We start from the raw sequence: 19,051 nt of genomic DNA on the forward strand, positions 1-19,051 counted from the left end.
TTTAAAAACTTGTGCAAGATTCACAAGAGGAAAAACAAATTTAGAAGTTGTTTTTGACTCTCAAAATTGTGTTTTTGGAAAGACTGGAATTGACTATAATTCCTTAAGTGAAAAGAAACTCAAGAAGTTTGCTAATTTCTTTTCCACTAGAAAATCAAGTGATATATCTTTCCTATCTTGCAATTATTGTTTGAGAAAAGGTCATGTTTCTAAAAACTACAACGCAAGAATATATGATGTTCCTAAGGGATATTTGAAATGCATCCCAAAAGGACTAAGAAGGGATTAACCATGTTGGACCCAACCTATTAAGGGTACCATGTAATGTAAATTTGTTTCATAGTTGTTAAAGAGTGACAAGAAAGATTTACGGTACCAAGATAGTGGGTGTTCAAGGCACATGATTGGTAATCAATAAAAGTTTTGAAAGTTGAACATAAAGAATGAATGATTCGTGACTTATGGAGATAACAACAAAGAAGAATTCCTTGAAGCAAGAACAATAACTAATGAATCCTCATTTAACATCAAAGATGTACTCCTAGTTGAAGGATAAAAATGATACAATTTACAAAAACAAGTTGTAATAAAAAATGAATCAGTTGAAAATGCAAATCAATTAATTGAAACTGTTGTTCACAACAGCTTACCTAAGGATTGGATCACTCCTAAAGGACTGTCAAAGGACAACATTATTAGTGATATGGATAAAGGAGTTTCCACTACACTGAAGCTTGATAATTTATGTGAACATGTTGTATTTGTATCACAAGTTGAACCTAAAAATAGTAATTTGATTTTTGCTATGCATGATGTACTTAATCAACTCACTAGAAATGATGTGTGATCTCTAATTCCTAGAACTGATGATATGAATACGAGTGGTACTAAATGGGTGTTTAGATATAAAATGGATGAGGATGGTAATATTGTTACAAATGAAGCTAGGCTAGTAGCTAAATGTTATAATCAAAGGGAAAGAATTGGTTTTGATGAAACATATGCACCTATTGGATGTTAAAAGTGTAACACCCTAACTAAAACTTGGTGCTACTAGATGTTCTTTACTGGTCTAATAAGGGAAATTAATTTTTATTCTTTTAACAAATACTAGCATAAAAAAAATACATCACTCAAATGCATCATTTGTTAAACATACATGATATTTATGCGAATAAAATGTTAACATACATATATGTGTGATCAAGTCGTACTCGACCAAATAAAACATATAAATGCAGTACTCAAGAATTAACTCAAGGTCGTCTTCTAATGACCATTGTTTTCACTCAAATGTTCCAGATTCAACAAAAGAAGAGGGGGGGGGGGGGGGGGGTTGGTTTGGCAGATTCAATTTTAAACACAAAATTAACAAAACGTAATTGCAAAACTTAGTTAAAAAGATTTCAAAACGTATTGATTCCTTGATTCAATTAAAATTCCACCAATCACAGATTACACAATTAATTGTTCTATCTACTTTTCTCTCATGAAACCCAAAATTAATTAACTAACCGATAATTAACACGAATTACATATGCCATTAAGCCAAGCATACTTCAAGCAATTGACACCCACAGATTAAGCATACTATGAAAGATCCACACTCATTAAGCATGATTATAAATCGCTTTAGGTGCACAAACACGAAATTAAGATTAAGCATCCATCAATTTCATATTTTACCATGAAAACACAACTTGAAGAAGGGCATACCAGAACAAAAATTCAAAACGAACAACAAACTCATGGTTTCATTTCAATTTCGTCAAGGAATCAATACCAAAAGCTTAGCTAGACATGGAATTTGAAAAACAATTCAAACAAAAACGAAATTGCATTAGAAGAGTAGGGAAATAGTGAACAAACACAAATTTTTATTGAAGGGGGCGAAAACCCTAAGTTGGGTGGTGCTTCAATGGTAATCACCAAAAACGAAAAATCCTAAGTGAGTGTTGTCCTTAGAACGTGAAAACCGAATGGGGAAGAAGAGAGTGTGGCTGCTACTCTAAGAAAACCCTAAAAAAACACGTGGTCACATCACCACAGCTGCTTATAATTACAAAACTGTCATTCTGCCACTCAAAATTACAAAAATGCCACTATGGGCTGAAAATGCTGACCCAATGACGTGGACATGCTAACTAACATGGCGCAGATTTGGCAATGATGTGGAAATCACGTGACAACTCTCTCTTGACCTTAAGATAAATGTCCAAGCTCCAAAATTTACTCCACATAATACCTAAAAACAATTAGAAATAATAATTAGACCAATTAATGCCAAATTACTCAAAATTCGAAATACTGGTCCAATGTAGCCCAATTGAGGAAAATGCACTAACAAAAGACAATTAAGCACAAAACAACCCTCAAGAATGGCACAAAAAGACAATGGAATAAGGAAAAATTATGACTCATCAAGGTGTTTGTAATAAAAGTTTGTTTATACTTTTACAACCAACTAAAGATACTTCTTAGTTTGAAATACTTTACAATAAGTTACATTGTATCAGTTGTAGCTTTAATAGAATCCAAAATTACATGGAAAGTTAAGATAGACAATCTCATTGTTACATGTTAGGTCTCTATTTTTTCCTCTGAAAAATAAAGAAAGTAATAGTGAGTCTTTCCCTTAACTCTAATACTTCATCATAACATTTCAAAACCTTGCATTTTGAATAAAATTGCAATTGAATGAAATAACTTCACAAAAGTTTAAATCTTTATAATATCATGAAAACATAATTAATTATGTCAAAATATCAAAATCAAGTTAATCAATAAAATAATCATTTTCATATATTTTTTTTTTAAATCTAGGATATCAAAATCCTCATTATCAATCTTTTAATAATCATATTCGTGTAATTCTTATTAGTTTTGAAATGGTGAGTTTAGTCAAGAAGGGGGGGGGGTGTTGAATTGACTTTATAAAAGTTTTCGAAAGCTTAAACCTCTTTTCAATTGAATCTAATAGACTGGAAAGTTTGGATGTAAATGCAGCAGACCAGTACACTTTCAGTCGATTAAAATTTAAAACAACAAACTAAATTGTTCTTGATGCTGTGAAAAAGTCGATTAAAAAGACAAATCAGTCGGCTAAAATACCAGAGAATTATGCAAAATGCAAAATTCGCAAATTCAACTCAAACAACAATCTTTTACATACAAGACTTGTTCCAATCAGTATTTATAACAAGTATAAAACCTCAAATTACACAAGAACGCATTAAATCACACCAAAGATCAAATTGCTTGGTTTTCTTGAGTTTTTAAAGAGTTTCAAAGAGAGTGAGATGAGGGAAAGGAGAATGCACATATGTTTTTATACTGGTTCACTCAATCACAGAGCTACATCCAGTTTACCAAGACAACTTGAGTCTGGTTTCCACTATATTCAAAAGTTTTATAAATCACACACCAAGATTACACTTTTGAACAACAAAATTCACAAGATTTTTGACTCACACAAAAATCTAGACACACACCCTACAAAAATCACACTTGCAGACCTGAAATCACATCAGGCAAACCAATCAGAGGCACAAGAGCATTCAAACCTGATGGTGGCTATCCCTAGCCAACCATACATGCATAAACATTACTTATTGCTCAAAGATAAATATGACCTTATGTATTGCTGCCAACATAACTTTCACCTCCGATCCAAAGTGTTTACTTCACCCAAACACATTGATCCCAATCACAAGACTACCTCCGATCATAGCACTACCTGATTCCAAAAAGAAAATGAGATTAAAAAAAATCAAATACTATACGGTTCAACTACTATTAAAAACGCAACTCACTTTAACGCACCTTAGGTTCAAGATTTTAGCTCACCAAAACTCCTTCACCTCCACCTTAAACACTTAGTCACAAAGAAATAATTGGGAACCCTAAACCAAAAAGCTAATCAACAAATGGGATTTAAATCATCAATTTAGCAAATGGGGCTTCAATCACTCACCTAAACGCTTCAAAAATCTGTCTAGTGAGAACGAAAACCCCTCCCTCGCCTCGCAGGTCCAGATTTTGCCACTCAATGGCCTCCCAATCACGCCTCCCAACCACCACTCCGTCGTATAAAAGGAAGCTCTGCTTTGGTGTTCACAGAGAAGGAAGTGAACAACCACCACTCTGTCATAGAGTTGAAGGGTGACAGAAGCTCGTCGCACACTCTTCTCACAAGCCTCGTCTCCCGTCGAAGGAGCACGCCTCACTGCAGCAGCTTGTGCCGATAAGCCAATTGTGAAAAATTCTCCACTTAAGTTAACCTAATAAAAATATATTTATTTAGTTGTGGAGCCTATGCGTTGGCCATCCTAGGCCAACAATTTCAAAGCGTCGGTCATCCCACTCAAACAATTCATTTGGATTTGTTTTCAAATTATTAAAGATTCTATTTTGATAAACTTGACGGGAATAAATATTTTTTGTTTTTAAATAAATTTTTTTATTATAGTTGGATTTTCGTGAGTTTAGCCGATGCATTATATTTCCTACACGGATCAACGCATCTTTTTGGAAGCTAAAATACTACATTCTTGTTGTGGCGTAGAATTAATTCGAATTAGTTGTGAATAAAATTATTGATACTTTTTAAAAAGGAAAGCTAGAAATTTTATTATCTTTATTATATATGTGTCATTTATGACGTGCGTATATCAGTATGATACCTATAAGATATTTTTATATGTTTATTTTAAAAATAATAAAATATGTGATATATACGTATATTAAAATGTAATTTTTTTTAAAGTATGATAAATATTTGGTTATTTTTATTGAATTCATAATAAAATCAAATAAATTAACATTTTCAACATAAAATTTTATAAATTATTATTATCAAAAAACTATTGATTTATATATTAAATGTGTTATTGAAATATCAGTAAAATATTTTAAAATATTAAATACAAATACATATTTACCGATACATGACACAAATTTAACTGCCAATGTATCATCGCATGTCATATATATCCTAACAAATCTCTTATAAGAAAAAAGAAATCTTATTTATTATGTTATATACAAAATAAACTATAAATCCTCAAACTAGTAAAATCAGTGTAAGAGTAACATGTGCTATATGCCTTTATCAGGAGACATAAAAACATAGTTGATTATCAATCTTGCTAAACCGCATTAGTTTAAACCTTTTTTTTTTCCTGCCCGAAGATGTTAAAATAATAAATAAATATTAAAACAGTTATAATTTTTTATTAGTTTTTTTCCTATTTTAATAATTTAAAAGTTGTGCTGTCTTTTTTTCTGAACTGAAAAACAATTTCCTTTCTTTCTATAATTCATGATGTAATATCCAATCTGATTTTTATACGTTGAATTATCCCTAAATAATAACCACAAACACTGTTTTTATCTTTTTTTCTGAGAAAGTAACATTAACATATAAAGAACAAGTAAAATGAAGATTACGACGATAAAAACATCGATAAAGTATATGAAAAACAAAACGCAAACACAGATTTCAACCGAAACCAAAAATTATGTGATAAATAAGACCTTGACTGTAGCATAAAAAAATCCAGAAGTGAAAGCACCGTCATACAATTGAAGAGGTAATGCTATTTTCCGTAGCCTCCATTCCCGTTAACGTATCATAAAGAGGTTGGTTCAATGTTTCCGGCAGATAAAACGCGAAAAATCCACCACCAAGTCCACACATAGCAAAAGTCATAAACGGAAACGACCCACCCATAACGACCACCAGCGGCGCCAGTATCGCACCCATCTGCGCCGCCTGCGTGGCGCACCCTAGCGCAGCGTTCCTTACCACCGTCGGGAACAGCTCCGCCGTGTATATGAACAGCAGATTATACGTCCCCGCCATTCCAAAAATTCCCAAAATCCCACACATCATTCTCACACCCTTCCACACCCCAACGTTTCTCACCAAACTCCCCGCAAAGCAGAACACGCCACTGAACCACAACGTTGCTATGGTCAACGGCTTCCTCCCCCACCGGTCCAGAAAAATCGCTGTTATCATGAACGCCGGCATCTCCGCCACGGCGTTGAGTATCACGGTGAGGTAGAGGTTGGTGTCGAGGTTGACCACGTTGAGACTCAAGCCGTAGTACACAACGGAGCATAGGAAATTGATGACCACGGCTAGGATCAACCTGGAACGTGTCAGCGGCGAGCGAATCACGTCGACAAGCGAACCAGCCACCGCCCCGTTGCATGTCGATCCTTTGGGTGAGTCCAGAAGGATAGAATCAGAGATTAATTTCCCGTGATTTTGGGACTCGCTTAAGGAGTTGACCTCTGCTAATACCTGTTCTTGAATGCTGTTGCATGATAAGGATGATATTGGTGGTGGTGGTAATTGTGGTGATTGGTGGTCTAGGATTAGACGAACCCCTTTTGGGATGTGGTTACCGTTGGCGGTAGCCATGGCAGTGATGACTTTCATTGCTTCGGATTTTCTTCCTCTAACGAGGTACCATCTTGGGGACTCTGAAATGAAGGGGAGGATGAAGAGAAGGAAGAGGAGGGAGGGGATGGAAGAGGCTATATAGAGTTTTCGCCACGTTGGAAAGATGTAGGCAATGACAGATAATATCGCGATGCCGGAAGAGAAGAAGTAGAAGGTGCACATGCCGGTGGTGCCGCGGGAACTGGGACCCACTGGCTCGGTGGCGAGGACGAACGCGCAGAGACCCACGCCACCGGTGCTGCAACCAGTGAGGAAGCGGAATAAGATGTAGAAAGAGTAGCTGGGGGAGAAGGCTGTCAAGGTCCCAAAAATGGTGTTTAGGGCACAAACCACTGTGAGAGAGCCTTTTCTTCCGAGGACTGAGTCTGAAAGGTGACCAAATGTTCCAGCACCTGAAATTGTTGCAAACAGATGTTACATTTCGTGTTATTTATGAAAATGTAATTGATACCATGGAAAAAGAAAAAAACGATATTTTTCATTAATTTGTATAGAAAGTTATTTGCTTTTAATTCTCATATTCAAGAAAAATATGATCTTTAATTAGAAGCCAAAATTAATTAATTCTCGACTATTATAAGGAAATAATTTTTTCTATAAAAGTTAAATTAGGAACTAAGACTCTATCTGTCTAAATACTGTAATTCGATCTGAACTTGATTATGTAGCCAGAATGGCAATTTGAGGTTTAAGAATATTTGCAACATCCGTTACCTAATTGTTATTTTGTCTTTATTTGCATGGGTAGGGTAAGGTAGATCGATTTGTACCGAAGCGGATTAGTAAAGTAAAGCTTAATTTGTTGTTTAGGAATTTTAATAAAAAGCAGTGAAATGAGAAGGGAGGAAATGCAAATCTCTATAAACAATTATTTTAATCTATAATAACTATTATAAACATACAAATAAAATCTTGAAAATATTTCATTACACACTTTAACACGTGTTATTAAATTTATTTGTACTATTGTTGTTCGTACTTCAAGAATGCCACACCACGGTTTTATTTTTCAATAATACTATTTTAGAGTAAATACCACCGTCTCTGTAAGGAATATTTGTTGCCGAAGAATTTGGCGGCGACAGTGCTTCACCAGAACAGCTTCTTGTCGTAGCGTGCAAATTGGCGGGTTGTGTTTCCTGGGATAAATTTGTAGTTATTTGTTTCTACATTTAGATTCTATTCAATGAAATTATTATGGGTTTTTGACTCTTCTTAAATGTTCTAATTAATGTCAAATGGTATAAATATGAATTTAACTAATTTTCAGATATTAATACAAATTGAGATATTTTTTTTAAAATATTATCAAATAAAATAAAGTAGTTAAAATTTATTTATTTTTAAAGATTTGAACATTAACTGTAAATATGAACAAAACAAAGATAAGAATGGCATTCCTGAACTCCTGCACGTGCAGAGGTGAGAACTAATAAAAGACAACAGGTGAGAACATAATAAAAGACAAATGGCGTTAAATTTTCTTGCAAATGATGATGAGTTAGCCAAAAGTACCTTATTATGACTACGTTTATCCTCACCTTCTTTTCTAAGAGTTTAATTTTTATATATTACTAATATCAAAATATTTATATTTTTAATTAATTAAAATTTCCAAATTCAAATAAAAACAAACTTTTAGACATTAGTATATAGTTACTTCTCATTATTCCAATCTCATTCCTCTGAGGAAACTATTCATAAAAGGGGCAATTTTCGTTCTATCACCATAAAATATAAACTTTTCTACAATTTATGTTGGATTTTCAAAGTTTTAGATATTTTATAGAAACATATATAAAAAAAAAAAAGAGTACGGGTAAAGCTTTCAGTATTATAAAAGTTTAAAAGCTAGGAATAAAAACAATTTACATTATTCGTAGTTTAGTGTATTTATGGTTGATGAAATTATGGTAATTATAACATAAGATACATCTTACGTGACAGTTGAGAGAGAAACAGTAAACAGTGAGAGAGAAAACTAACCGATCATACAGCCGCCGAAGAAGACGGCCTGAACCAGCCCGACCTTAAACTTATCCGCGCAAAACAGCCCCCACTCCACAACGGTCGAGTCCCCCACCCACTCCCACGAACCCGGTTCCAACCGGCACACGCTTGTGGCATCCGGGTCGCATCCCCAACCGGCCGCGCCGTCGAGACACCGCCACTCCGGTTCGCGATCGGCGAAAATCATGATCATCGTGTGGAAGGCTTCCAAGGCCCACGCCAGACTGGTGAGAACGAAGTGCCTAAGTTGCCACCGCCCGAACTCGCCGCAATACTTCTGCAGTATCTCGTCGATGCAGAGCTTCTCCGATGAAGCTCCGGTGGGCTTCTCCGGCGCCCAAATGAAAGGCGGGTTGGACGGATCGGTGCTTTGATCTTTTGAATCAGTGGTCGACTTGGTGGCCATTTGGTAGTTTCTCCTTCCTCCGTTTATTCTTTGCAGAGGAGAATGTTAGAAGGGTGTTAATGATTGCATTGCTTTCTTTTAAATGTTGTTGAATTTTTATTTTTATTTTCTAAAATGTGAAAATGATCTCAGTGGGATTTGTCAAGCATGTAAAAGTTCTATTCTTAGATTTTATCTAAATTGTTCGTTTGTTTGAATTCTGCTACGCACAAGAATAAAAGAGAAATATATAAGAATAATGTATTTTTATTCTATATCCACCGATTGAAATTTACTCATGTTATAAGATCAGTTAGTTTTATATAAGATCAGTTAGTTTTATATAATAAATGATACATGTGCTGAAAACAAAAATTTCTAGAAAGGTATATTATGAACAAAATTAAATAACATAATTGCAAAGGAAATGTGCATATCAATTTTAGTTTTTAGTTGGTGAAAACACAAGTATTCGTATTTACAAAATTTTATATAAATAATTCAAATTTTATTTTAAATACATAATTCAAGTTATTATATATTGTTGGAGATCTCATATAAATTAGTGATAAGACAAGTTTATAGTATATAAATGAGTGAAAAATTCATTTTGGAAGCCAATTTTATGGATTGAGTTAGGCTTAAAGTTCACTTTTAATATGATATCATATCTATGTAATAGATACTATCCTAGTGAGATTTGTTGCTGTTCGGCCTACGGTGTCACCCATTATTGAAAGATTTGTTGTTTTTTGGGCTTATCTTGTCATCCGTTATCGACTTGCTATCGAACCATCAATTAATATGTAGTCTTTCCAATAATGCAAAATAAGTCTTTAACGACTTCGAACCACGTCGATTACAGTGCAGACGTAACAAGAAGAAGCGTGATGACATTAATTGTGGTAAATATAAACTCAAAATTAACTACAGTTTTCCAAAGACCCGTCGTTAATTTTGAAAAAAACGAGAAACCACGATGGCTCTTATGTGACCGTCGTCATAATTAACGAAATAATAGCGGTTATAAATATAACCGTCGTTGATATGCTTGTCGAGCTTAAAAAAACTTAACTTTTCACTTTCCCTCTCGCGCCTACCTACTATGGTTTCTATTTCTTCCTCTACCACTCTCGTCCACCGTGTCTGAGTGCTACTTGCCAGCCACCATGACGTTGCTACCACTCGCTCCTCCCAAGGTTGTCACTCTTCCCTGCCTTCGTAGCGCCCAAGCACCATTGTTGTTGCCACCATGCCCATAACGTTGTCACTCACCGTTGCCATCGCATCGCTATTGGTTCATCATTGTCATTGCCCCTGTCACCACGTGGCTACTACTGTTGCTCTTCACTATCTTCGTAGCACCCAACCACCATTCCCACTACCATCGCGTCTCGCTCGCTGCTGCCACAACGTCGCTGCTGGTGCGTGGTTGCCCGTGCCACCTCATTTTTGTTGCTCCTGCGAACTCTTCATTGCCTCTGTTTTGACCTGCCACCTTTGTCGTTGCCCACTACAAAAGAGATCTTGCCTTGCCACTCAAAGAAGTACCATGTTTCTAGTCTGAGGTAAGTTTATTATTTTTTTAACTAGTTTTTATTATTATGTATATTATTAGTTTTATAAATTTGATGATTTTTTTTATGCAATTATTTGTTGACATTTGAAAAATTATATTTTGATTAAATTACTCTTTTAGTCCTTTTATTTGTTAAGTAGTTTTAAAATGGCCCTCCAATTACTCGTTGTCTCAATTTGGTCCTTATGTTTTCTAAAGTGATTCAATTTAGTCCTCTTCGTTTAATTTAAACAAACACCGTTCAAACAATACTGAGGTGGCAAAATTCAACTGATACGTGTCAAAGTTTTTCGGAAGAAGGAGCAATTGACGTGGCATAAGTAGAAAAGGTTCTTTTTCTGTAAAAGTGAATCATGAACCCTAAATGTTGGCCAGGTTCCTAAATTCATTCTCTCCTTTCGTTCATTGTTGTTGTCAATTCCTATAACCATATTGTCCCCAGTTTGTGGTGTTGAGAGGCATGTCCCAAGTTAACTCGTGTAGGTCTTGCACATGTTCGAGCAATCAAAATTGTGGTGTCTCCTCTCCTAGTGGTGGGTGGAAGAGGTTGGGTGTGACTCCCATTAGCCAGTGTGGAGAGGTTCTTGTCATGAGAACTGCCAGAACAACTAGAATGTTGGGAAGAAATTTTAGGGTTGCCCAAATTTTAAGATTAGATCTGCGAGTTTGTTTCTCAATTTTTTTTTTATAATTATTGATTGTAAATATTTTTTATTGTTTTGTTCTTGATTTTATCAAGAGAGAGGAAATGAAGAATTTGTTGGGTGTAACTATTTCAAGTGGTGTGGAGAAGATGATATTGACGAAAGGAATGGTGTTATCTTCAGACTGAGGAGGAATATTTATAGTTTAGAGAAAAGTAATAAGTTGTATGAGAAATGAGTGAAGCAGTTAATAGGAATTGTTTATTTTGTTGTTGTAGTTAATGTAACTTAGTTTAGTGTTGATCAAAAGTCCCTAAATTGTTGTGAATGGTTGTATTTTGTATGTTGTGCATCAAAGTTATTTGGTTTTCATATGATATATAAACTTACAAAATTATTGTCTTCTGTGTATTTGATTTATGTATATAAACCACCTCCTTCATTTGTCTATGACTTTGGCATATAGGATTGTTGACACAAAGTTAAAAAGACCAAACAATAAAAAGTTTTGGTAAGTAAATATACTAGGCAGGGAAAATATAAAGGTGCATCACATTCTATGCAAGAGTGGCATTGTCAAAAAAGTAAAGTTTCTAACACAACTTCAAGTTGCTCTCTCTCTGACTAATCTTGACTATTACTTTAATTTGAGGAAATAAAATGACCATTATTAAACCATGGATCTCTTCACATATCAGAATTGAAAATCCTAGTATGACAACCTAAAAAAGTATAACTAAAAAAGTAAAACTAGATCAATTTTGTTTTACAGAAGTTGGCATGAAATATCTTGTAATCTCTCCTCATCACAAGGCACCTTCCATGAGCTAATGATAAGCAAAAATTCATAACATTGAAACAAATTATTTTGTCAAACCATTCAACAGGAGAAACTTAAGATAATTTAACAGAAAAATAACAAACTATGAATATTTTAATAAATCAAACGGGGATAGGGATATGGCGGGGACGGGTATTATGGTAGGTATGGGGACGAGGACAAAGCAGATATGTATATCCCCATCCCTATATCCAATTGAAAAAGTCTTGGATTTCTTATACCCATACCCATGCTTAGTTAATGCGGGGATTCTCTGTAAAAACGGGATGAGTTCGGGCAATATCCACGGGTACAGGTTCATTTGCCATCTCTAATGGTGCCCAACGCTAAAAAACCAGAGGCTTAGCGCCTGGCAAAAAGAAGCCAGCGCTCGACCCCACAATCAACGTCAGAAATCCGAAAAATAACATGAAACACCTATTTGGTTCACTCTAAAGCACCTTGATGAGGTTTTATTAACAGTCCTATTTACAACAAGTGTACTGTTGCATTGTAGTATAAAGTCATCTCCACAAGGACTTACAAAAGTGTAACAATAATTAGATCACAACTATTACACCCTTATGATTCAAGTTTCAACAAGAGATTTTATGAGTTGAATATTGAATTAGAGGGCAAAGTTGATTGCTTTTGTCTTCCCTTTCTCATCAGATTACAATTTCCCTTCTTTTATCTCAAACTTCTTAAGATGATTGCTCTGGAAGCGCTCTCTTTGGTAGATCTAGATGCATTTTCACTATCTAGAACCTAAGGAATTTAAACTCAAGGTGATCTCTCAACTTTTGACAGCGTAAACCCCTGCATTACTTCTCAAGCCTTTTCCCCCACCTAACATCCCCTCTGGATACTTAATCTAGCACCAGTATAGGTTTGGCAAGTTTGTTGGACCATAATTCAAACTAGTTTCTCACCTTAGTTTAAACCAGCTAAATTATCACAATTTAATTAAACAACTTACAGCAAAATAATCTTAAATAGTAAGGGATAAAATAGAAGATAAATTCATCATAAAAGAAAGGGAATTCAATTACAAACAACCTTGCCTCTTTAATGTCTTAGGCACTCAATGTGAGCATCGATCTTCTCAAATTCAAACTATGCATTTCTCTTCTCCCCTATACAATTGATCTATGGAAATTTTAGGAAGAAAGAATATAAGAGAACATATTCTCTACAGATCTGGTTGCTTTTAGCAGGAGGAAGGAGTCACTATTTTATAGTTTGTTATAGTCGGTGCTCAACCAGTTTTCCCAGGCTCAGCCACACAATATTCATGTCCTGGATTTCTTTTTTGTTTGAGTTTACCTTAAGTTCAGACCAGTGTTGAGATTCTTCTTTCATTGAGTTCATTGGGTTCTTTTCACCTCTGGTCCACTTTCAAGTTTGTGGCTCAACAACGTTCCTTTGGCTTAGCAACATGACTTCTGACTGTGTTTTGTATCTTCAACTGTTGTGGTTGAGCTGGGTTGGGGTGGCTCAACCACTCAATAGCTTTTTACTTTGTTTTTCTACAAAAAAGTGACATTTAATTAAGAATTCTCATTTATCATCCAAAAAGTTTGGAGGCATGATGTTTAAGAAAAAGAAGGTATGTTTTCTTGAGAGAAGTGCTTTTCCACCTAAGATAAGTGTCTAATTTATTATGCAAAATGAAAATTGTGCAGACACTTATCACATGCCCCTACTTTAGAAATTTGTTTGTCCTCAAACAAACCAAAACTAAGGAAATTTGTATTGCACTTTATTAACAATTCAAACAAAAGAAATAATTTAGCAAAGATGTTATTGGTAGCAAAAGATGGAATAGGTTCTATTCTTATGCAAAGGTTAAAAGAACCTCCTACAGTTCCCACTGTTTTGATCCCTTTTCTCTGCGCAATTTTCAGGCATTTCACTCAACCATTGCTTTCAAGCCTTTGTTGGTTTTTCATCTCATTTCATTTGTCACCTTATAAGTAAGCATCAAGGATCACCGAGGACTTTTATGGCTTGTAATGTGGCTAAGGTTGAGAAGAATCCATGGTTTTTCTTTAAGGAACAAAAATCCACTGATAAGATGGTTTAAGGTGCGTGCTATAACCAAGGGATTTTCTTGTTTTAATCATTTGGGATCATCATTGTTTTCATCCCTTAACCTTCATTTTTCATTTATGCCATTTTTCATTACTTTTCTGCACCTTTTTCTTTCTTCCTCCTTTCTTGGTTACGATTCCTTTCCCCTTTTTTCTTTTCCCTACACCAGTCCATCTTATTAGTGAAGGAATGGTTTGTTTTCTTTTTATGAGTGAGATTTAAAGGTCTGAGGTCTGATTTTTTGTACTAAGGAGGTGGCTACTGTTTTGGGTGAGAAACATCCAAGATTACCTTGATCCTTTCCTTGAGTGCCTGCTTTAGGATGGTTATCAGAAATTTTTTAGCAAAACCAACTCATGCTATCAACAAGGATTTCTCTTCCTCAGTGTGTTTGGCTTCTCTTCTTGCTAGGTGGATTCACAATCTACATGGGGTTTATTCCTTTGATCTAAAATTTTCTAGCACCCCTTTCCAAACCTTATGCTCCCATATCCCTTTGTTCAATTAGCCCTTTGTTGATCGGTCAAAACATAATGGCTTGTCTTAATAAAAAGCGAGGCCGAATTTCTACAAAGTGGTACTTAAGGGTGGAGTTAGACAAAGGCAAAATCTAAATATTTCAAACACTACAGAAGCAAGCTGACCTTTGGTGCTTGGAGTGCAAACATAACATGTTTTGGATTACATTTGTAAAAACAGGTCATACTATTGTAATATAAGGTGTAGGCAGATTCTTGAGGTGCAAACAAAACAAGTTTGAAAGTGTATGCAATTTGGTCAGACAAAAGCAAAATCTAATGAAGGGACATGGATGCATGATATGCATGTAAATGCTTATAATGTAGATCAGACAAAAGAAAAATGTAAGGAAAGGAAGATGATTACGAGAGGCTTGGGGTGAAAACAAAACATGATGTGCAATATATGAGATGCAACATATTATGTAGTGTTTGTGGTGCAAAAAAGTAAATCAGACAAAAGAAAAATCTAATGAAACAAATGCATGATGTCTAATGAGATTCTTGGAATGCAAAGAAAACAGGTTATGCAATGCTTGGGATGCAAAGAGAATAGATCAGACAAAAGAAAAATCTAATGAAAACTACTACTAATATATACATACTAAATGCAATTAGTTTAAGGACAAATCTTTTTTTCAAATGCTTCCTCTAAGAGGGTGGATATCAAAGAAGTCTTTTGGTTCTGGTTTAGAGGGGGACTCCTAATTAACAACTCATCTTCTTCCTCATTCACTCCCTCTTCTTTAGGTTCTGCTTCAGCTTGTTGTGGTCCAATAGCAGTAGGTGGTGTGTATTCATTCGTGGTTGGCTGCTCTGCTGGTTCATTAACTTCAGCTTGCACCAATGCAATAAAGGCTTTTGGCCCCGATTGTTTTTGTTATTCTGCCTCGGTTTTATAATCGAGGCATATTGGGGCGAGGCCAAAATGGGGTGCCTTTTGGCCTCTATTATCACCCGAGACCATAGAGGCGCTTTTCTGCCTTGGTTGTAGACGAACCAGAGCCATAGATGCCCTTTTTTGCCTCGAGTCTATCGTGAACTGATGAAGGATTGACCCCAACCAAGGATAGAGGCACATGCTTAAGAAGACTAAGCATGTTTACAAAGGAAGTTCACTAATCCTTCATCCTTTTCATTTGTGTTTGTTATTTTTGATTCCTTAAGTTGACTTAGTTTAATCAAATTTAGTTGACTTGTTGACCTTTGACTAGGTTTGACTTGTTGACTATAGTTGACTTGACTTAAGCCAACATGCTAATCTATGTTTATTTGCTTTGTAGGTTAATTAGGAGTAAGAAAGCAATGCTAGGTGGCGCATGGTGATTGGGGAGCATAAATGATGTGGAGGAGAGAGTAAAGCAAAGACATAAAGCATAAACAAAAAAGCATAAAGCAAGTGTACCTATGTACCTTTGGTCTCCTTTGAATTTAGCACACTTTGGCCACTTTTTGGAGACATATGAGACACATTTTTTGTCTCCTTTTGTGCTAGAACGAAATTAGCCTTGCACACACCATAGTTAGCACTTTTGTCTCTCATTTTTGTAACCTTATTTGACCTAGTTTCTAGAAGCTAGGGTTAGGTTTTTGTAGAGACATCCTTAGGCATCTTTTGTTTACTTAGAGGCCCCTAAACTCTTCTATATAAGGGGTGCTCCTAGACATGTAAAAGGGTTGAACATTTTGAAGTAAAAACACACTTGTGTCTCAACCATTTGTGAGGGTTTCCTCCCTTGGGAGTGAATACTTTTAAGCCTTATCTTGCATAGCAAGTGGCGGCACACATCCACTCATCTTCAAGGTTGCCATGGCTTCTAGCCTAGCCTTGTAGTGGCGTGCTTCTCACATTTTTTACCATTTCTTTCCTTTCCATTTTATGTTTTCTTCTTCCTTTAATTATTCTTGGTTTTCTATGGTTTATGTGCTTTCCATTTCCTTTTTGTTTTCAATCAATCCATCATCTTCTTCTCTTGAGCTTTGTGAAAGGAACCTTCACATCTAGATAGCTTGTTATCTTAATGTCTAGTGGGGATTTCACTTAGCTTTCTTAATCAACTCACACCATATTCAATAATCTCCAAAAGAAACAAGATAATCCCTCATCATTAACCAAAGCCATAGGTTCATAACATTTTTAATTTATTAAAAAATTCGCAGAGCCTTTGGCCTCGGTTATGGTAAGAACCGAAGCCATAAACTACCTTCTTGCTTCAGGTTTTGTAAGAACCGAGGCCTATTTTACTGTTTTTTTAAAATACATTTTCTATTTTATTGTCATTCCCACATTTAAACCTGCATATTTTTTTTTTCAGAAACCCGCTCAAACCAGAACAAAATATTTTATCAAACATCCATAATCCAAATACATTTAAAAGATAATTGGAATATCCACAATCTAAATACATATATCCTAATCAATACTATTGTGCATCTGAATTATGAATTTTGCACATGCTATCCTACCAAACTTTATGGACTTTGTGGGAATTGGCGCAGGACTCTTGAATGTATACAAAATAAGACATTAACTTAAGTTAGTATATAGAAAGACAATTTTAGTATACGAAACTTTAGTATATTGCAAAGTATTTATTTTAATTCAAATATATATTATCATTTCCCAATTAGTTGTAATACGAGCATGCACAATGGTTGTCATCCATTGCATTATTTAGTAACCGCACTCATATGAGTCGGTTTGTCTATTACACTACATTATATAAAAAACATTAAAATTAATTAAGGAAGAAAATCAAATCAAACAATTATAAATATATGGATAGAAATATTAAACCTAGAGGGCCATGCAAGATATTTTGCCTTAGTTGTTGATCTCTCTAACAACATGTTATGTCTAACAATTGAACTATGATAAAGGGAATAAGTTAGGATACTTTTATATAACATGCCATATTCATAAGATTGACATTGATGTTTCTTACCAATCTATCACTTGTCTAAGATGGTTGGGGTAGGGCGGTGCAGAGAGCAAAACCACATAGCAAGGTTCTCCCTTAGGGAAACCATAAGTAACTGCCAATGACGCCTGAGAAGAAAATAAATTCATTGTTATGCATTAAAATGACATATTATATTCAGATGTTAACAAAAATTAGTTACCCAGTACCATAAGGGACAAAATAAATTTCTTTTTCGTGTTGAAAGCATTTGGTCACATATGCTTGGGTGTCATCAAACTGGTTGCCTTCATGAGTGATTTGGGGGTCTACAAACCCATATAGATCATTCAACTCCATAGTTTTAGTGACAACAGACAAATACCTAAACATAAAATTGATTTGATATAAGTATATATATATATATATATATATATATATATCAAATAATTAAATATAATGATTGAAAGACTTACATCATCCATAATTGAATAATGGTAATATTTAGTTCCTCTTGTCCCCTTGCAAGCTCCAAGACATCTTGGGAATGCAAGTAAAGTGGGATCTCAAGGTCTCTCCCAAAAATGTTAGAATCCCAAGGAACCTACATCGACTTATCATCTATGATTTCTGCAAGTTGGAGTAATGCACCAAGAGGATCGTCCAAAGAGAGAAGAATCTTCTTTGGTTGAGGATTTTCCTATATTGATGCAATTTCAGTTAAAATGGAATATAATTTAAGTTTGAATATAATAAACATGTAAACTTAAAAATTTAGTATATTGTAGGTTTGAGAGTTTGTACCAGGGGGTTAGATCAACCAAATCTCTAGTCCAGGCAAGGAAACATTGGAATGCTTGTGCCACAGTATATACCACATCTGTTGGCACATGAACTAAACCAAACTACACGAGAACCTCCTCTACCGTGACCTTAACCTCATCCTCTGATAACTCCATGCCATGAAGAACTATGGCTGCCTCAAATACTTTTCTATGAGCCACTAGTGTCTTCTCTGTACCATCCCAAATATATAGTTGACATGGATGAGTGTCGTCCATGTCATCCCTAGGTGGAACTGAACAACTCCCCTTTTTGCTTCTACTTGTTAGAGTCAATGATTTATTAATGTTATTCAATTATTTTATTAAATATCATTTATTCAATTCATAACTTATAGAAAAAAGATTTATGCGTGGGAGGCACAAATGGGTCTAGTTTTGGCGGAGGATCTACTGGCGAACGAATGCCAATAATTCTTAAATTGGCGCATAAGTTCTTCTTTCACCCTCATGATGATTCTTCACCATCAGTCTTTCTTCATAATCAGCACTGTGACTGCATGAAGACTGACGAGAGGAGGAACCAAAAAATTGGTGTATACCGACTCCTGATCCAGCACCACACACACGTCTAGGGTGCTCAGGCCGTCCAATTGCAGCAACAAGTATGTCATGACGACCTTCTGGAGTGAATCCTCCTTGGGAGCTCTGCTCAACCAACAAATCATGCAATGTAACATATAGAGTTATAAAAAAATCATATAATAAAACACAAACGAGTTATTTAGAGAAGAATTGTAACTTACAATTTTCTCAAAGATTTCTCGTGCAGATTCAGAAGTGTAAT

The 19,051-nt window shown here is 35.1% G+C and overlaps 1 protein-coding gene and 1 long non-coding RNA gene across 2 annotated transcripts; both read right to left on the reverse strand.

The window, feature by feature from the left end:
- Positions 1 to 1,857: 1,857 nt before the first annotated feature.
- Positions 1,858 to 4,245, reverse strand: LOC114169959 (uncharacterized). The gene is made up of 4 exons (XR_003601028.2): positions 3,974 to 4,245; positions 3,823 to 3,902; positions 3,633 to 3,736; positions 1,858 to 2,245 (listed from the first exon to the last, which is right to left on the reverse strand). It is a non-coding gene; the product is annotated as an uncharacterized LOC114169959 (long non-coding RNA).
- Positions 4,246 to 5,427: 1,182 nt separating this feature from the next.
- LOC114170453 (organic cation/carnitine transporter 4-like) lies at positions 5,428 to 9,046 on the reverse strand. Its single transcript, XM_028055929.2, has 2 exons — positions 8,459 to 9,046; positions 5,428 to 6,864 (listed from the first exon to the last, which is right to left on the reverse strand). The coding sequence occupies exons 1-2, from the start codon at positions 8,886 to 8,888 to the stop codon at positions 5,576 to 5,578; spliced, it is 1,719 nt and encodes a 572-aa protein (XP_027911730.1). The 5' UTR covers positions 8,889 to 9,046; the 3' UTR covers positions 5,428 to 5,575.
- Between the last annotated feature and the right edge of the window lie 10,005 nt (positions 9,047 to 19,051).

The sequence above is a fragment of the Vigna unguiculata genome, chromosome 11 (assembly GCF_037176805.1).
Source record: "Vigna unguiculata cultivar grain cowpea cultivar isolate G323 ecotype 2 chromosome 11, ASM3717680v1, whole genome shotgun sequence".
Lineage (NCBI taxonomy): Eukaryota > Viridiplantae > Streptophyta > Magnoliopsida > Fabales > Fabaceae > Vigna > Vigna unguiculata.